General features: G+C 35.6%; 1 protein-coding gene and 1 long non-coding RNA gene across 2 annotated transcripts; one reads left to right on the forward strand and one right to left on the reverse strand.

The window, feature by feature from the left end:
- Positions 1-2354: 2354 nt before the first annotated feature.
- On the forward strand, positions 2355-3477 carry LOC141404904 (ATPase ASNA1 homolog). The gene is made up of 4 exons (XM_073988732.1): positions 2355-2598; positions 2652-2910; positions 2970-3146; positions 3233-3477. Exons 1-4 carry the CDS (start codon positions 2444-2446, stop codon positions 3377-3379), a joined length of 738 nt encoding a protein of 245 aa, XP_073844833.1. The 5' UTR covers positions 2355-2443; the 3' UTR covers positions 3380-3477.
- Positions 3478-16994: 13517 nt separating this feature from the next.
- LOC141404840 (uncharacterized) lies at positions 16995-20706 on the reverse strand. Its single transcript, XR_012413083.1, has 4 exons — positions 20008-20706; positions 19423-19593; positions 18884-19349; positions 16995-18814 (listed from the first exon to the last, which is right to left on the reverse strand). It is a non-coding gene; the product is annotated as an uncharacterized lncRNA (long non-coding RNA).
- Positions 20707-21030: the final 324 nt, after the last annotated feature.

The following is a 21030-nucleotide window of genomic DNA, read 5'->3' on the forward strand; positions in this document are numbered from 1 at the left end:
TGAACTTTTTTCTTTGCTTACCTTTATACTTCGAGCTGACGATTGATGTTTGGGTATGAAAAGTTTCTTGTTGAAGAAGTTATTGAAAAATAACTTCGGTGGAGAATATCCACAAACAAGAACAAAGGGAACTGATGAGATCCAGTGGCGTGGATCGAAACTAGTCTTCCTTGCCTTACCCCTTGGCGAACAATGCCAAACCTTCTCCACTAATAAACTTGTTGTTTTAAATATTAAAACAACAAAAGGGATTAAGCCAGACTATTTTGAAAAATCAAAATTGTAACAGCTATCCCAATTAAATAAACACCACCAATGTTCTATTTGAGAAACACTGGCACGGTTTTGTGTGTTGTTGGTATATACGCTACCAAACAGCATTTGGGTATGTGCATTTGTTGAAAAATCAACGACACATACGAGTGGAAGAAGGTTTGCTTTGTTTCGTAAACACTTTCGTCGGAGTTGTGTTAGGTTACCAAAGAAAAACTTGTTATTGAAGGTTTTTCTTTGTTTACGTTTATACTTCGAGCTGACGATTGATGTTTGGGTATAAAAAGTTTCTTGTTGAAGAAGTTATTGAAAAATAACTTCGGTGGAGAATATCCACAAACAAGAACAAAGGGAACTGATGAGATCCAGTGGCGTGGATCGAAACTAGTCTTCCTTGCCTTACCCCTTGGCGAACAATGCCAAACCTTCTCCACTAATAAACTTGTTTTAAATATTAAAACAACAAAAGGGATTAAGCCAGACTATTTTGAAAAATCAAAATTGTAACAGCTATCCCAATTAAATAAACGCCACCAATGTTCTATTTGAGAAACACTGGCACGGTTTTGTGTGTTGTTGGTATATAAGCTACCAAACAGCATTTGGGTATGTGCATTTGTTGAAAAATCAACGACACATACGAGTGGAAGAAGGTTTGCTTTGTTTCGTAAACACTTTCGTCGGAGTTGTGTTAGGTTACCAAAGAAAAACTTCTCATTGAAGGTTTTTCTTTGTTTACGTTTATACTTCGAGCTGACGATTGATGTTTGGGTATAAAAAGTTTCTTGTTGAAGAAGTTATTGAAAAATAACTTCGGTGGAGAATATCCACAAACAAGAACAAAGGGAACTGATGAGATCCAGTGGCGTGGATCGAAACTAGTCTTCCTTGCCTTACCCCTTGGCGAACAATGCCAAACCTTCTCCACTAATAAACTTGTTGTTTTAAATATTAAAACAACAAAAGGGATTAAGCCAGACTATTTTGAAAAATCAAAATTGTAACAGCTATCCCAATTAAATAAACGCCACCAATGTTCTATTTGAGAAACACTGGCACGGTTTTGTGTGTTGTTGGTATATAAGCTACCAAACAGCATTTGGGTATGTGCATTTGTTGAAAAATCAACGACACATACGAGTGGAAGAAGGTTTGCTTTGTTTCGTAAACACTTTCGTCGGAGTTGTGTTAGGTTACCAAAGAAAAACTTCTCATTGAAGGTTTTTCTTTGTTTACGTTTATACTTCGAGCTGACGATTGATGTTTGGGTATAAAAAGTTTCTTGTTGAAGAAGTTATTGAAAAATAACTTCGGTGGAGAATATCCACAAACAAGAACAAAGGGAACTGATGAGATCCAGTGGCGTGGATCGAAACTAGTCTTCCTTGCCTTACCCCTTGGCGAACAATGCCAAACTTTCTCCACTAATAAACTTGTTGTTTTAAATATTAAAACAACAAAAGGGATTAAGCCAGACTATTTTAAAAAATCAAAAATAAGTACGAATTTTCAAAACTACTTCAATACTACTCTCTAACACCAGCCTTTATTCAAATTTCAGGATTCCAGCTCCATCCGTTCGCCTAAATCATAAATGTACCCAATTTAGTATCATTTAGTACTTTTCGTACTACTTCCGTTCTACTCTCCAACAGTAGCCTTAGTATCGTACAAATCGTAATTGTACGAAATTTAGTACCATTTAGAACTTTTCGTACCCATAAGTACGAATTTTCAAAACTACTTCCATTCTACCCTCCAACTGTAGCCTTAATTCAAAATATCAGGATTCGAGCTCTATCCGTTCAACCTAAATCCAAATTGTACCCAATTTAGTACCATTTAGTACTTGTCGTACCTATAAGTACGAATTTTTAAAACTACTTCCAAAGGGTTAGTTAAAATGCAGTGCTTTGGAGTGCATCTTTCAGTAGTCACGCTCTTGTAAAAATCATCAGTGAAAATGCATAATTTGATGCACATCCAGATCACTTGTACATATCATTTAACTGCATCTTTGGAGGCAAACATTTTGCTGGGTTATTAAAGCAAAACCTTTTTGCCAAAAAGGTGGTTTACTTCCCGTGTGACCCACCACTGTACATAATATACGATATTATAATTTATTTATTATTGCCAAAAGGTAAATGGATTTACCAATCTGTTTGCAATGGAAATTGACCCGAACGCTGGTCTCAACGAACTGCCAGACGAATACTTTGAGGGTGATAATGAGGCTTTGCGTCTCAGCAAAGGCTTCCTTCATGAAGTAGTTGGAGCACTTCCCGGAATTGATGAAGCAATGAGTTATGCTGAAGTTATGAAGTACGTGTATTATAAACAACACTTCCCGATACTAATAATGATTATTTTATAAGACTTGTTAAAGCAATGAACTTTTCAGTGGTTATTTTCGACACCGCACCTACTGGTCACACGTTGCGATTATTGTCATTTCCTCAAGTAGTGGAAAAGGGCTTGGGCAAAATGCAGAGGCTAAAATTGAAAATAAATCCCTTCATAACCCAATTTGGAAGTTTGTTGGGTATGCCGGCGGTCAATGCTGATTCACTTACACAGAAGCTTGATGAAATGCTAAATGTTATAAGACAGGTTAATGAACAATTTCGTGATCCTGTAAGTGTAATTAAAACTGTCATTTCGCGCATTTAGTAATGGACAATTTAATTATTTAGGACCAAACAACATTCGTATGTGTTTGTATTGCGGAATTTTTATCGTTGTACGAAACGGAGAGACTGGTCCAAGAACTAACAAAGTGTGGCATTGATACCCATAACATAATAGTCAATCAATTGTTGTTTATGAAACAAAACCAACAACCATGTGCGATGTGCGCTTCCAGATACAAGGTATGCAAAGTAAAAGCTAAATACATATGTTGTATTGCTCTTTTCATGAAAATGTGTTGCTCATTGAATTTTTATTTACTTTATAGATCCAAGAAAAGTATTTGGACCAAATTGCAGACCTCTACGAAGATTTTCATGTAACAAAATTACCCTTATTGGAGAAGGAAGTACGAGGGGTAGAAAATATAAAGAAATTCTCCGAAAATCTTATGAAGCCGTACGAAGCCAAATAGATTTGATTAATGTATCTTTATGACACTTTTGTAAAATAGATCTGTAAAGTTTTACTAAACAATTGTATTAAAACATTGTCAAAATCAAATAATTTCAATTATCTCTATATTTCTATAATGCCCTTTCTTACATCATGCCTTTAAAGTCCATTTTTGTTTTTACACGAGCGAACAATGTTCGCCCAAAAACGTGTGTTCCGTTTTGATTCTCATTCGGAACAAGTGTACTTTTTGAACAAATAAATCTGCGGTTTTACATAAAGGTATCAAAAATTATTGTGTAACGGATATGTGGTGAACAAAGTGATGACACTCTATGTTTTTGGCAGCGGCTTGAGCTCGCCGGTTATGGGGCATTCTTTCCGCTTCCTTCCAGTTACATTACATGTTTAGTGCCAGGTGTATACTATATTTTTATTCTAATAAGTTAACATTAATTGTACGATACACATTTGGATGAAGATTTGAATATTAAAACATGCGGACACACAGTACCAGTTCAAATTAGAGGTTATTTTTAGTGGATATCCAATTGATGTTGTGGTAAGGAACCAGAACCAGTTATTGGCCCTGAGCTGCCCGCCCTCTACATGATCCTTATAGACCATCCTATGAGATTCCATTGCTCAATTTTTTTCCTACAACACTACTTACTCATCCATATATTACACGAAATACTCCGATAAAATTGAATCTGTCCAAAAACAATTCTTGCTTTTTGCTTTAAGAGGCTTTTATTGGAATAGTGATTTTGTCTTGCCATCTTATACCAGCAGCTAATTAGATTACCAACATTAAAAAGCAGACGTGTAATGTTTAATACAATTATGGTACAAACAATTTTGAATGGCGATATATCTTCAGATTTCCTTATTTCATCTATTAGAATAAATATTCCTGCCAGACCTAGTAGATACTATCGTTTCTGTCATATTAATGCTCATCGCACAAATTATGCATCTGGAGAACCAGTCTGCAGAATGTGCGATGATTTTAATTCCTTATATTTTATTGTAGACTTTGATTTAGATATAAATATTGTTACGGAATTAGGTTTAACTAATGTCCGTGTAGACGTTGTTTTATTCCCCAGTACGATTTGTACCAAATAAAACAGGGTTCGTTTTAGATGCTTTATTTACTTTATTACACTTATTCGGAACCGACTTTAATTACTAAGCACACAGCTTGTCTCTAGTTAGCACGCAGCACTTCTTTAACCGATCTGTTCAGTTCAACGCTTAAAACACAACTACTCTGTTATTGCCATTTCCCCGGTATTTATACCCCAAAGTCTCCCTGTTCTAGAGTCCTCCAGAACACATATGGCAACATCTCGAATCTGTGCAGCGAACACACAGACGCACATTCGCACTAATGGGTACTTTACACGATATGTTTTTTACATATGAGTAGTCACTTTGCATACACATTTTGTATGGGAGAAGTGACAACTCATATGCAAAAAACATATCGTGTAAAGTACCCATAAGCGAACAACCATACTCACATACATACATGGGGGAATACAATTGGACGACAAGCACAGTAATGACGTAACAACAACAAACAAGTGCAAAGAAGTAACAAACTAAACAATAATTACATGATTATGGCAAAACAAAATAAAAGCACATTAAAGAAAGGTAAAGTAACATCTAGAATAATGAAGAGAGTTCTACATGGTAGTTGTTGTTGCTTAAATAAAGTAACTGCGTAATAAAAACTTTACGTTACAATTCAAATTTTTAAATTAACGGAAATTAAACTAAGCTAACTTAAACCTATCAGTTACATTCGTAACATTGCCTCCCGCTTAAGCCTGTTCGTCCCGAATAGGCACAGTTCCCTCTCTGTGGTATGGGCATTGGTAACACTGCCTCCCGCTTAAGCCTGTTCCTCTTGCCTAGACGCAGTTCTCGTTCCGTAGTGGTGGCAACCGATTTAGATGTACCCTCTACTGCGTCAGCTTTGGACTTCTGCTCTTCTGGACGTTGCTTTCTCTCCAGGAATCTTGACGTTATACCTTCTTTCTTTGTGGTCACCTTCCTATGTGCCACCTGGTCTTCATCGGACTTGTCCTTCCTTGTTGTACGGCCGCTTTTCGATGGACGTTTCCTCGACGTACATCTTCGCTTTTTCCTCCTCGTTGCGAGATTTTTCCGCTTTCGTACTGGCCATTTTTCGGCGGATTCCACCTTCAGCGTACGAACATCTACAGCGATTTCGTCAGATTCTGCGCTAGGACGACCCATGCTTTTCTTCTCTTTGTAGCCCACATTAATCGGTATTTCCACATTGGACCAAGTCATCACACGGTGCTTTATGTCCAGGTTTATATCGAAGGCAATCATGAAGTCTACACCAAGTATAACTTCGTCCATAATATCGGCCACTACAAAATCGAAATTTACAGATTTTCTACCCATGCTCAGCCTTTGGTAGGCCTTTCCATGCACCGTTGTAGTCTCGCCTGTGGCCGTCCGCAATTTGACTCCATTTAACGGCAATACCTTCCCTTTTACCAAATCCGGTCTAATAATGGACTTTGTTGCACCGGTGTCCAATGTCAAGGTACGTAATGCACCATTGATAAAGCCTTTAGCTGTTAAGTTGTGATTCTCCTGCTGGACTATGGCTATAGAGATTGTGGGACCATCGTTTTCATCATCTGCCAGCGGCGCTTCGTGATTGACGGAATTTACTTTTTTGATTCACCTGATGTCTCATTTTTCGGATTCTTAGCCACAAGTTGGTCTTCGCTTTTCAAAGGCGGTGAGGCGGATCTGGTCCTTGGTCGTTGCAATCTGCATTCTCGTGCAATGTGTCCAGCTTTCCGACAGTTGTAGCAAGTCCTTCTCGTTTTGCCAGCCCTTCGTTTCACTTTACCTATTACCTGCATTAGTGCATCTTTCATTAGTTCGACAACGGTCTGAGGATTGTTGTCCTCAACTTCCAGCCTCTGCACATTGCAAGCCTGAGGTTTCACCATTGTCTCTTGCTTATGTCCGCCACCGTACTTAAGTTCAAGAGCAGCCATTATATCTCCATAACTGTTTCTAGAAGCGGCGGGAATATTCTGTAATACGTCAGCAGCACCGCCCTTCAATGCCATAAGTAGTCGAACCGCCTTGTCGTTATCGTTCCACGAATTTCTCGAAGCAACCGTCTCAAATTGTAATTTGAAGACATCAAACGATGTAGATCCGTCGAATTCCGGAGGCTTGAATTTCAGAGTGTTATCAATAACTCGCACTGGTCCTCCTTTGATTTCCAGTTCAGACATTTTCTTTTCCAGATTCACAATCTTCTCGTCGTGGGCCAGAAATTGCCTATCCAATTTCTTTAAATGGTTTTCCACAACCTCGAAGCGCTTTCCAATAACTTGCGTAATATTCTCGAGTCTTTCGCTGATTTTTGCCTCTAATTCTTCCAATTTTTCGTCGAATTCCTCCGTCAGACATTTGAAGCTTTCATTTATTGCAATAGATTCCTCTTCCATTCTCTTATTAAATTCCTTCGCCAACGTTACTGCAATAACTTTTGCAACCTCCGTATAACTCGGAACCGCGTCTGAAGTTTCATCTCTAATATCAAACTCATATTCGTCGATGTTCATTCCACGGCGCTCGAACTCTTCCAACAAGCGTTTTTGTAGTTCGGCCTTGTTGCCAGTAGAACACAACTCCAACTTACTTAGCTCCTTCTTCAAGTCTTCCACTCGTAGATCCTTAAACTTCATTGTAGGATGATCGTAATCGCACTGCTGACACCAATTGTTACGGAATTAGATTTAAATAATCTCCGTGTAGACGTTGTTTTATTCCCCGATACGATTTGTACCAAATAAAACAGGGTTCGTTTTAGATTACGTTTTTACAATGCTTTATTTACTTTATTACACTTATTCGGAACCGACTTTAATTACTAAGCACACAGCTTGTATCTAGTTAGCACGCAGCACTTCTTTAACCGATCTGTTCAGTTCAACGCTTAAAACACAACTACTCCGTCATTGCCATTTCCCCGGTATTTATACCCCAAAGTCTCCCTGTTCTAGAGTCCTCCAGAACACATATGGCAACATCTCGAATCTGTGCAGCGAACACACAGACGCACATTCGCACTAAGCGAACAACCATACTCACATACATACATGGGGGAATACAATTGGACGACAAGCACAGTAATGACGTAACTACAACAACAAACAAGTGCAATAAAGAAGTAACAAACTAAACAATAATTACATGATTATGGCAAAACAAACAAAAGAACATTAACAAAAGGTAATGTAACGACTAGAATGATGAAGAGAGTTCTACATGGTAGTTGTTGTTGCTTAAATAAAATAACTGCGTAATAAAACGTTACGTTACAATTCAAATTTTTAAATTAACGGAAATTAAACTAAATTAACTTAAACCTATCAGTTACATTCGTAACAATATATATAACTTAAAACGAAAATTAAAAAAAAAAACAAAATTATGAATGAAAAGTATTGAATATCTATCGAATTGTTTGAATAACACATTGAACAATATTTTCGGAATGAAGTTGTGCTACGAAAATGTACGAAATTATTATTGCAAAATCTTTTTGACATTGTTATAACTGATTGCTGATGCATCTACCTTAATAAATGTACGGTGGTTTGTGTCAAATAGAAATATTAAAAAACAATTGATGGTTGGCGCGATATTTTAAGAAAAAATAAATAAAATGGAACCCTCTGTGTTTTTTTTATTATCATCTTCTGATGAAGAAGATGAAACAAATGTTAATTTAATTAGAAAACAAATCCGTACACAAAGTGAACCTTTGTCTTTACCAGAAGCTGTGTAAGTATTTTGAAGTATGAAATATAAAAATGTATTAATTTAAATTGTATAAAAATCAGGGTTTAAAATGCTAACGCCATATTAGCAAAAGCACCGAATATTTGCAGCTTTGTCTGCTAAAATTTCTTCGAAATATGTTTAGCAACAATGAACAACGGCAACATGTAGCAACAAATTTCACAAAAATATTGCTAGCGATGCTGATGCTATTTTGTTATTGTCCCTTTAATAAAAAAGCATCGGACACGCATACTCATATTTTGCAGCACATATGATCAACACATATCAGAAAAGAGAATAAGCAACAAAGTTTCAACTGCTTAGCCAGGTTTTCAGCAAACAATTGTTTTTGAGATCAGGGTTACCTGTGTAATGCATTAAAAATCACGATATAATTAATTCCACTTTTTCATTTAAAGGACATGTGAATTTTTGGTGAAGCTGTTCAATATATATATTTTTTATTTTTAAACAATAATAATTAGTATTCTTTAAATTAAATGATATTTTTTATTACTTCGTTGGCAAGTCTAATCAAAAAACCACCCTGGGATGCTAATTCGTTCTTACGAATGGTCAGGCGACTGCTTAATATGTATGTAGCGTGGTTGTCGATTATGCCTAACACAAAAAAGATTAGGCGTAAAAAACGAAATAAGCAAAAATGTACAAAAATAAATATGCGTTCGGTTGCTTATTTAGCCGTGTGTTTCAATATTGTGTAGAAGTTGAAGTGTACAGCTAATGCTAATGTTTTTAGATGCTGGCTTTTAAACCCTGATAAAAATATTTCTTTGCAGACTTCGACAGAGATTCAGGCTGACGAAGGAGGCTTTCAATTATGTCCTTTCGTGTTTGCAATTTCAGGGAACAATTTTATCATCTGTCCCACCAACATTGCAGCTGGCAGCAACGCCGTCTCTTTTGGGAAGTGGCGCGGTTTCCAACACACCGTAGCATGTTGTGAAGCAAATGGAGCAAAAGCTATGCCCACAACACATCCAATTTTCTCCGGAACAATCGAGTGCTTGTAAGGAGTTATTTTATACCAACAATTGGAAGAAAAAATAGAAAACATGAATGAAAGTTGTGCAGGTTCATACAGAATAAATATTTGGAGGAAAGGTAATTCTTTTTCCTGTTGATTTCAAATCATATTACGTTGTTTTTGTGTAAAATTTCCATTTAAAACAGTTAACAAAAATAATAAAAAAATAACTTTGTTACTATGAATTATGTATGTATCGTGTAGTATGAACGGGGTTAGTTCGTGTACGTAATTGTGTGAGCGAACAACGTAATCCAAATGCCGGTGTTAACATGACATAATTCATTTAATTTAATTTTTTTCTTTCACATTTATTTGCCAATTTATCTTTTGTTCTATAAAACGAAAGCAACGACCAATTTGCACATTTCACTTCTTTTTTTTTTTGTTCCTTTTGTTTGTCTCGTAGGTAATTTAGCTACGAGTAAAGTCTCGCAAATATTTTACCGATAAATCGATAATTTTGCGCGATATCGAATGCTATCATACCAAATTCGAGTGCTCGATTCGAAACAACTCGATATCGAATCTCATAATTAGGCCCCTGTATTGTACAACTGCCGAAGGGCAAAATTCGTATGCGCAACCACTGTGTCTATGTGGTATTCAAACGTAAGTTTGTCATCCAATACTACCCCTAAACATTTCATATGATGTACAAATTCTATATTCACTCCCCTATATTTTAATTGCAAGCTAGGAAGGTCTCTGTTTGAGAATAACATTGCTGTAGTTTTAGAAGGGTTTACACGAAGATGATTATTTAACATCCAATCACTAAGCTTTTTTAAAACAAGATCAACTTTCGATTGCAGTACATTAATGTATTTGTAATCACCCGCAAAAAGCATAAGGAGTACACCAGCTATCCAAATACGTATATAAGTCGTTTAAATATAGAACAAGAACATTAGAAGAACAGTTTTTAACATATACAAATTGTTTCCTATCACAAAGATAGGAGTATATATAACAATTTGCAAGCGGTCCTATTGAAATTATAAATACTGCTAAGTTTTTTAACCAAGTGATAACAATCAACCAAGTGTTGGGCAAGGTATCTTCTCGTAGTATCCGTTAAACCAGATAGCAACATGGATGTTCCTCTGCCATTTCGAAATCCACACTGGCAATCATTAAGCATACTCTTGCTTTCAATGTATGCAATTATTTGACCACCCAGCAAATATTTAACTACTTTTGAAAGAACTGGCAATAAAATAATCGGATCATGGTATAATAAAGAGGTAAACAAAAAAGCAACAAGTGGGTTTGTTTACAATACCAATTTTGAGCATTTTATAAAAAACACGAAAAATGAATGAAGGTCCAAGGTTTCTCCACATAATCGAGTTTCGGATGTGATAAAATGTTTGTTTCAATGATAAGCTGACAAATTTCTTCCATTCTAATATTCTAAACACGAATTTAAAAACCATTGAATTCGATTGTTTTTAAAATTGTTTGGCATATTATTCAAACAGCACACACACATACAAGGATTGTGTATATTGTTTTGACGTTTTAGGAATAGTCGAAAGAAAAAATTTAAATTGACAGGAAGCTTTGGCTAACCTTTCTTATTAAACCATGAATCGGATGATATTCACAACTAGGGGCACCATGATTTTTCTTTCTGATGGGGTTGAGTTTTGCAGTCTTCCAGCCACAAGGAAAAGTAGAAGTCAATATAATGGTATTGATGAGGTGTAAAAAATCTTGAAATGTACTGAAAGACCAACCTAAAAAACTTTTTTGGAAAACAGTCATTGCCCGCAACGTTAGATTTTACTTTGGAAAAAGCCTCCATCATTTCATTTTAGGTTATACCAGAGAATGAGAACCCATGTTCATGGTCAGTAAAACTTAGCCAATCATCAACTCGACCTTGAGGATCTAACTGGTTATTAACAAATAATGAATTCATCTCATTAGCAGCCAAGCCATCATCATTGGAGCAATAATTGTCTTTGTTAATTAAGCCATGATTTCTAATTACGTTCCGCATTTCCTTTGGACTACTGCAAGTTTCGAATAACTGTGAATGCGCTTTTCTTTTGAACTTCCTTTTAATATTTTTTGTTCTATTTCGTAATTTGCAGTATACCCTCCATTTGTCCTCAGACTTGGCCTCGAGATAGGCTTTATACGCCAAATCAGACAAAGATTCATTGTAACGAATATGAGGGGAACGTATCCAATTATCACTGCTGTAATTTACTTTTCTTTTTCCTTTTAAAAACATTGTGCACAAAAGTTAGACCTTCCATTAATATGTTCAACTGGCCGTCAACATGTGGAATAGCAAAAATTCGTTCCAAACCTGCATTTGCTGCCTTTTCTTCTAACTCTTCAATACAGGAATCATTGTAGGCAACATATTCATAAAAGGATTCAGTACGCCTAGGAGGATAGCTCATCGAAAAAAAAATCAATGCGTGTTTGGATATATTCGGACATATAGCTTGACCTGAATGCTGAACAGAGTCATATTGAGGTACTACGAAATAATCAATCAGAGATGTTGATTGGTGAAAAGTGTCATAGTGTGTCGGACAGTTATTATGTATAATTTTAATATTCTTTCTTAAACAGGATTGTCGCACAGCGTAAGACCATGAAGGGTCAAAGAGATTATTATTAAAGTCACCCATTAAAACGAAGTTACTGTAGCATAATAGGAGGTCACAAACTTCATTTTCAAAAGTTTGGAAGTTACCATTAGGTAAATATACTACGCCTATTAAAAGTAGTGCGATTCTGTAACTTTTTTTAATAACGAACCGACATCGGTAGTTAACAAAAATATTCGGTTGAGTTAACGAATGTGCTATTCTGTAACTTTATGTTTACGATTGTAGAAATCGTTAGCACATACCGACGAATATCGATCGAAAGACAAATTGTCAAATATTATATTTTGATATAATATCAGGCAAAAAAACGCGTAAGGGAGGAAGAAAGGTACGCTTTTTGAAGAAATGCGGCTAACATAAGTATCTGCAAGTATTCCAACAATGCGTAACACAAGTCTACTTTCAACTTCTAAAGCGTCAAGTGTGTATGTATGTACTTCTAGGAGGTAAATAAATCTCATAGATTTTCGTGGTTTTATTCCAGGATATGAATAAACGTGTCATTCGCATCCACGTGTTAGCTCGGCAAGGCATTATAAGTTAGAAGTGGGCAGGACAGTGTAATCAGAATCATTGGTCAAAAGGTCACTTTGAAGTTAATTGTATTTTTATGAATGTACAGATAAATAAATTTTTAACACCGCAATAAAAAGAAGAGTTATTTTTGCCATATGAATATTTAGCTTTGAAATTTGACATGACTTAAACCCCTACAATGATGTACGTGGATCCACGTTACCGTCATTTGAGTTTATATATTCACATATTCAATTCACGCCCACATCAAATGGAATTTCTCATAGCGTAGTGTATAAAAAGTACGGAAATCCGAACATATACGACATTTTTAGCATTCTTATTATTAGTGTTGCTGAGTTTAAATCTATAATACCCCGGTTACACTATTGAAGGTTAACCCACTGGGTTTAATAGATCCAGTGCGTTAATCTTTGCTGGTTACACTTAGCTTTTCGAGGATATAAACTGTCAGCTGATGTTTGTTTACGTATACATACAAAATAACTAATAAAGTCGTGTTTAACACTTTTACAATTTCTCGCATGAGATATCGTCCCCTCTTCGGCGCAGCCGAAAGCACAACAGTGGCGAAGCTTTCCCCTGTTATCCTACATAGTTAACCCTTATGTAAATGCCTTAAGAAGATTTTTCTCAATAAGGCGGAATTTACCTTGTGTACCGTCTTTATTGACATAGCATATGTTCATATAAAACGCCGTTGATAAAAGAATTTAGCAAAATATTGCAATAATGTACTGTCGTTAAGACTTAACAACTACTTTTTTTTGGTTGTTAACTTAACAATAATTTTCGGTAATTAACGACAAAATTTACCGACAAAAATCGTTAAAATTGGTATACAGAATAGCACTTACCGAAAATTATCGTTAACTACCGCCATTCGTCGTTAATTCTGTCGTTAAGGAGTTACAGAACCGCACTACAGTTTTCGCTGTAACTTCTATAAATAAGCATTCGACACAGCCAAATTTATTGCCAGCGCAAATAACTTTATATTTTAATTTCGAGGAAATCAAAAAGCCAACACCACCCCCTCTGCGATCGGGCCTATCATTTCTGCAGAAAGAATACCCACAGACATTCACCATCTCTGAGGGAATAGACGGCGTTAACCACGTTTCAGAAATACCAACAACGTCCAAGTTACTGTCATCAACAATACTTTTAATTTCCGATAGTTTTTATAAATTAAGATTAATGTTTAAACTTTGAGAATTAAAATGCATTACATTTAAGTTCTGCTGCAGATTTATCAAATTCGATCGAAAAAACTGATTATCGTAGATAATGTATCCAATATTGTTTAAGTTCATGGCTATGATTACCTAAAAGAAATTTAACATGTAGCTCTAAAAAATTTTAAGGACAAGGAAAACAAAAGCAAAGATGATAATGAAAAAAATCTATCATTGAGAAAATTTAATAAGCATATAAGTAATACTACTCTGTAACATTCGAAAACCCAATTCAAATAGGGCTGAAAGTGGTAGGCACACTGCCCCACGTCGAGAGTACCATTGGTACCATTAGGGAATGTCACAAACACTTTTGGGATGTCTAAATGTATGTAAAGTTTATATGGGATGTAAAGTTTATATTTCAGAATTTTGTTTTCTCTTCTCAATGTACGACATAAGAACAGAAGCTTGGAGGCCGCTTGATGCAAGTGATCATTTAGGTATACTTTATTTCGCACCTCACCAACAAGAATGTCCGACAGTGTTAAGTGACATCCCTTGTTGTAGTTTGCCATAATTGAGTCTCTGGTATAAACGGAAATAAATTTAACTGGGACTGATTTCCCCTGTGACATATAACAAGTGCGATGTATATCTGACGGATTCAGATTCATGTTACATAACTCCGCAATTTTAATAACAGGCTCTCTTAAGTCATGTATGGCATTCGGCAGTCCATTTATCACAATATCAGCCCTATTCAGTCTTCTACGCTGTATATAATTTTGGATTTCCAAATCTTGAATTTTTCTTGCATACATTGCTTCAAATTGTTTACCAACGGCAAAACAATTTTTAACATCTTCCTCAATTTTACGTATTTTAATATTAACAGCCAGTTTCTGTATGTCGAAAGAAGAATGTGTGCGAATGAAACACGCCCGAACTTTAGTTTTCGAAATAGTTTTACCTTTGCTTTTGCTTCAAAACAAAAAACAAATTTGAAAAACACACAAGAGTTTGGACGTGTTTCTTTCGCACACATTCTTCTTTCGACATACAGAAACTGGCTATAAGTTCTGTTTTTACTGCATCTGGCTCATGATACAATGATACAAGGTAACCTCACGCTCAGAGCTCACAGAGTTGTATTCGCTTTGCCGTCCCTTCATTGGCAAAATGATTTTGACAAACTTTGTATGTATATGTTAAAATATACATATGTCAGTTATGTTTACATTTTAAATTTCAAACCCAATTTTATTATTTAAAATTAAATTTAAAATTTTCCTATAATTTGGAGTCGATTATTCCTGTTTGTTCGTCCGGCTGGAGTATAACTTGTGTACAACCCCCGAAAAAGTTCAATATTTTCGCTGATATGGTGCGTACGGGTAAGTAACCAGTTTGGTCCATAATTTGCACATCGTAATATTTCTTCTTGATATAGATGATAGATCGACTGTATCGGTCTCATCCCTTGGGTGTGTCCACAGAAAATTGTTGGCATAAATACAGTTTTGACGCACGTCATGATATATTTTGCAGCATGCATGATTTTTCGTGGGCAAGTACATACTTTCGCTTTGTCCGAAATTTGCACATCAAAAAAGTTCTTCCAAAAGTACAACAAATCAAAGAACAAAAATGTTAGAGGATCTATTTGACATTTTTCCCAAAGGTATTCCTTGTGGTCTTGTTTAGAGCGATATAATTTGTTTCTTTGTTTCCAGACATATTGGTTCAAAAGCTTCAAGAATTCCTACTAGTGGTCCCAATAGTTGAAAGGAGTGAGATGGGACCAACTTTTGCACAACGTAATATTTCTCTCAAACATGAGCAAGTCCTTGCTTCCTGACATGAGCCAAAGCTCAAAAAATCGTACGGTAACCAACAAAAATGTTTGTTGGCACGATAACTATCGAGAGAAATGACTCCAAAAAATAGATCAAGTTGCAAGATGGACTAAGGCGTGCCGAAAATTTTATAGCGCGTATTCGTAAGCATGACTACAGCATTTGTTAATGTATGTATAAATTTGTCTTATTTAGATGATATGAATAGTAGATGATATGCATTTTTGCATCATTGATGTTTAATAATAAAAAAATTGGAAAGTTATCAAGGCTAAAACATATTATTTCGTGCTTGGGAAAATTAACACATTCTGAGATATGGACCCGAAATGACACAATATTTATTTACCTAGCCCACAAACGCATAAAATGCTTTTTTTTTTTTATTTTTTATTATGTCAGTCTTTATTATTTTGTGTACAGCCGTCGAAGAGATTCTAATGAAAAAGCAGAAGACTAGGGCTGACTTCCGTATCGTCAGATGCTATGTTGTTTTTAAACTTCGTCAACATATTTCAATAAATGCATCAGAAATATAAATGATACATGTTTGGTTTTTACCTGCGTTATAAATTGCGCAATTGTGACGTTCTGAACTACATAGCTTCGCATTTGTTAAGTATTACGGCATTATGAAACACAATACTTCAGACATTTGCAGTCATTTGCCAAGAATCTGACGTTACAGAATTCAGTCTATATTACAAATAATGGATAATAGCTTGGTGGGAACAACAGAAAAGTGGTTCTTAACCAATTCAACGTTGTTCTCATTGAGATCTTGAGACGGCGGATGTGAGGGAAGACCTTGATGCGTGGATCATGGACATGCTTGCTGATTGCTTCAGTTTATTAAGGCGAGACAAATAGGTATTAGCCATCTTGGGTTGACTAAAGTTGTATTCCTTCGAGGACAAAACGATTCCCAGATGACAAAACGACCAACAAAGCCACCATGAGCAAATTTCAACAAGTTCCGCTTGTCAACACTTGTGTTTCAATTTCGGGGAATGTTACGGAAAGCACGACACAAGGATTCGTCTACGCAATATACGATGAAGGGTCCAGAGCAGGCAATGCGACGACGGTCAGGCATGGTTGGTTTACATGGGGAAGTCTTAGTAGGGGCGAACATGCGTGGCGGTCACAGAGCATGTTATGTAACTAGTTTGGAGTGTAAAGGGGAATGAGGCATACCAAGATGTCGCTGGTATACACTTGCCATTGAAGAAATTCGGTCTAGCTCAGTGGCCACTCCTGACTAGCCATAAACAAAATTGATTCATTATTAATTCACAATCACAAACAGGATGCTTTATTTCAAAAAAATGATATGATGTTGTTGTTGTTGATATGGGTACCCAAGGTGTTTGTTGGGATACCATGCCCTCCCAATGGATTTTCTACAAAATCCCCAATGAGTCTCATCGATAATGATGACTCCCAAGAATTTGGCTTGGCTGACCCTTACCTTTACCTTACCTTATATTGCTCAATTAGAACCTCATGATGATTAATTTCAGAATTCAAAACATGTTTATTTATAACTATTCGTTATAATTAGAACAATCAATAAATGCTTAGAGGTAATTTTATAATTAATCACTATTTGATTATTATCTAACTGATATTAAGTTCCCAAAATCAGTAAAAAAAACAATTCAATTTATATTCAGTTCAGAAATGTATACAAAATTCAAATTTGTTTTTGCATGTCATTCCCATTCGTGCCACTGTGCACCAAAATATTTAATACTACCCTCAATTTTTCTACCAAATGAGCTCACTGGATAAAATGCTGAAGGTGAATATCCAATAAGGATAGATGGACGGAGATCATAAATAATGGGATTGACATTATATAATTATCAGGTAAAATTATCAATTAGAGCATATGCATATATATACCATATGCAGTACAAAACAAAAAAAATCGGAAATGTCCGCATCAACAAAAAAAAAGTATCATTTACTATTTTGGTTGACCACAGGTCAATTTAACGTCGAAAAGATTCTTAAAATTGGGTATACATATGTCTATATATGCGTATATTTTAACCGAGGTATGCGATTGATATGATTTATAAATAAAGATGATGTTTATGGATCGTAAACATAATATTCTTAAAGATCGAAATTCAATAAAAACATCCAATAAATTTGTACGGTATACGATAATCACAATCTGTCGACCTGCAACGTAGTCTCGACGTATAAAAATTTCTTAAATGCTTTTTATCAGAAGGCGCGGAGTTTTAAATGAAGTTTCCAAAGATAGGAGAAATCTGTTGTAGGTTTAGCCGACTATTTCTCTTTCCCAAAAAAAAAAAAGAGATAAAAAAAATCATCAAAGAGAGCAAGAATTTGTTTTCTCTCACTAAAGTGAGTTGGATTTATCGTTGATAGAAAGAAACAGAAAGATGTTGTTGTTGTAAATTTCTTATTCGAAAATGGAAATGAGAACAATACAACAACAACGTACACTAAAACGTTTCTGTTAAACCGTTATTGCAAAGCTTTCATGATTATCTTCATCTTCTTTTTGCACGCGGAGACGAACCGTTACAGGTCCAACAACAACATTAATTTCTTATACACATACATACAGGGCTATGGCTATGTATGTGTGCATACAAAGTGCAATGCCAAGAGAATACTTAAAAAGAGAAAGAAATAAATAATTTGCTCTGCTGACGTCGAGGGCTGGATGTAGGAACTGGTTTCCAAAATATAAAGATGACTACTCGGCTTCACCGTCGAGGAAAACAGCAAAAAAGACTGGTCCCACACCTCCCGGTCTGTAACTGGTTGGTATGGGTTACCAGGAAGGAGCAGGATGGTTGCACCGACTATATCTGTGTGTTATATTGCGTACTTACAGTTGGAGGGTAGGCATTACCCTTAATTTGGATTAACATCTCCTCTCTAATGCAGATTGAAATTGTGTATAAAATGGCGGCAATCACAATGTTGTTAATGGATGCTTTTGTGTGAAGGTGGTTCTGTGAGTTGTGGCTTCCTTCTATTGTGTCGCAAACGGGAATGCTGGCAAAAAGTTCCAGAAAGTTCTATTTTTCGAGGTGGTTGTGGTGGCTTAATGTAACGTTAGTTACACAACGTGGATAATGGCCGACAAAAAAAAATTCTAGGCTGTGGTGGCGGATTTAATTTTCCTTTTTTATTGCAAATTGTTTAATTGTTCCATAAAGCGGGCTAAAACGATGGTTGGTTTTCCTCAACTAATTTGTTCGCCGTTGCACTAATTAAACGAGGTTATCTGCCGGTGGTTGTAGTGCACGAATGCGGCAACACGTGTAATTATGAATTTCACAACTGCAATCAGGAAAACACACGAATTCTTTATAATTGAATTCAACAAATTTTCTTTTCCACTAAACTCACCGTTTCTTATGGTTTTACCCTTGCTTGGGGCTATGAAATAATTTTCCAATTGGGAAATTACTTATTCGTTATGCGAATTGAGTGAGGTTGGGATTTACTTCCCAATATTCACGAATTACACTTTGTTAATTTTTTTTTCCTTTTCAGGGATGTTGCCGGCACCACAATTTTATTAGAATGATGCAATTTGTCGTTGTCTTTGGTGCCTGACATTTGCAATTATCAGTGATGCCACATCGACAAAAAAGAAAAACAAAAATTGTGTGAAGAGGAACACACGATGACTGTGTGCTGTAATGCACACAATCACGACGTCGTATACGCAGCGGCTTACGCCGTTGTTATATAAGGTTAACATAACAAGCAACTGACAAGAGCGATGACTACAACAACAACAACCACGACGGACACGAGGAATACAAGCAACAGCACGACTAGAACACTGTGATTCGGCTGTTTTGGTGACCTGTAACAAGCAACACACATTCTATATATAAAAATATAATTCCATCTATCAGCGCTCCAATTCAATTACTTACCAGCTTTTCGCTGACAACGAAAAAAGTTATACGCTAGTTACGGTCATCAATTGATGAATATCGTTGACGACATCAAGGAAATGACTTACTTAAACACTACTGGCAAGCAAACCCTCTTTTCCTTGATTCATCCTTTTCTCAATATACGAGACCAGAGGTACCAGCTAATATCTGCAATAACACAAATAACAGTAAAAAAACATCCAAGTTAGTACATTTTCCACGTTGTGTTTCACAATTCATCAATTAAATTTGGTGTCTTGAGGCATATTGCTTGCCATCTTTCTTGACAATTTTTCGCAGTTATTGTATCTGCAGTCCAGAATTACACTAATCAAATGGTTCACGGAAAGGAACACACTATCTCTCGCAATAGTGCCAAAGATGATGTTACATCGCTTGGCTAATTTAAATAAATTAATAATTGAGATGTATTTGTTCCAAAAAATTATATACTAGATAAAATGTAAACAAACAATATTTTGTTATTGTTGTCATTGACATACAACAACAACAACTTTCATATTGTTTGGAATGTAGGGTTGTATTTGGCAGCTCAAGGACGGTTTTTTCAAATGAGATTACCTTCTTATTCTGCCATGCATCTGGCTCTGGATGTCTTCATTCAATGTCGAGTAATTATTTCCAATAGAAGATGAAAATTCAGCAAATTCTTATATAAATATAAGATAAATTTGGAGAATAACATTAGCAGCTTAGGCCATCAGCTATCCAAATTTAGTTACAGAGTATTTTTTGGTATAATGATTATAGTACATATTAAATGTGTATTTTACAATATAATATAAATTCAAAAACTGTGTTGACATTTTCAATTTATAGGAGTTTTAAGAATATCCAATCCTTTGTTGTGTAGTATTAGGTTGTGTTCTTGATGTAGAGACGGGCATTCAGAAAGGATGTGACGGACGGTGCAAATATTATTACATTTTGTACATTTATCATTACATTTTGTACATTTATTGTGTTAGTGAAGACCTCCAAATTCTTCGGTGAATAAATATTAAAATAGCCACTTCCCAGTTCATATTTTGTTGTCGACTCATCGCTCTCAACTTGCTGCACACACTGTATATGAAGTTTGGCATCCAAAAGTTCGTGGTGAGCTGTTTTTTTCAACAATTTAAAAGTTTATTTTCGCTTAATCACAAGAAATTTACTGGAAAGCAATCCAAATCTACTAACACACTAAACCAAAATAAACAAACCATCTGTACTGTTCTAACGAACAACAGCTGATTGTCGAATCGATAACCATCAAACCAATATCGATTATTTATCGAATAGTTTACACTATCCTACATTTCAAAGCTAATGAGTTTTAAGAGAACACTATTATCGACATCTCCAGAGGAAATTGTTGGTACACCGAAAAAAAATTTATCCTGCCAAAAAATAGGTGTGTTCGTTTACTCAAAATTTGTACAAATTGTTACTGGATGTTGTTCGTTTACTTTCCAGTACAATGCAAAAGACTGTAGTCGTTTACAAGAAGTCACTGGACTTGTACAAAATTGTACAAATTGTTGTGTAAACGAACACACCTAATGTCGCAAACCAGTAATCAACAAGACGTATTCTCTTGGA

The sequence above is a fragment of the Musca autumnalis genome, unplaced genomic scaffold (assembly GCF_047663935.1).
Source record: "Musca autumnalis isolate F117 unplaced genomic scaffold, ASM4766393v1 scaffold_5, whole genome shotgun sequence".
NCBI classification, from domain to species: Eukaryota; Metazoa; Arthropoda; class Insecta; order Diptera; family Muscidae; genus Musca; species Musca autumnalis.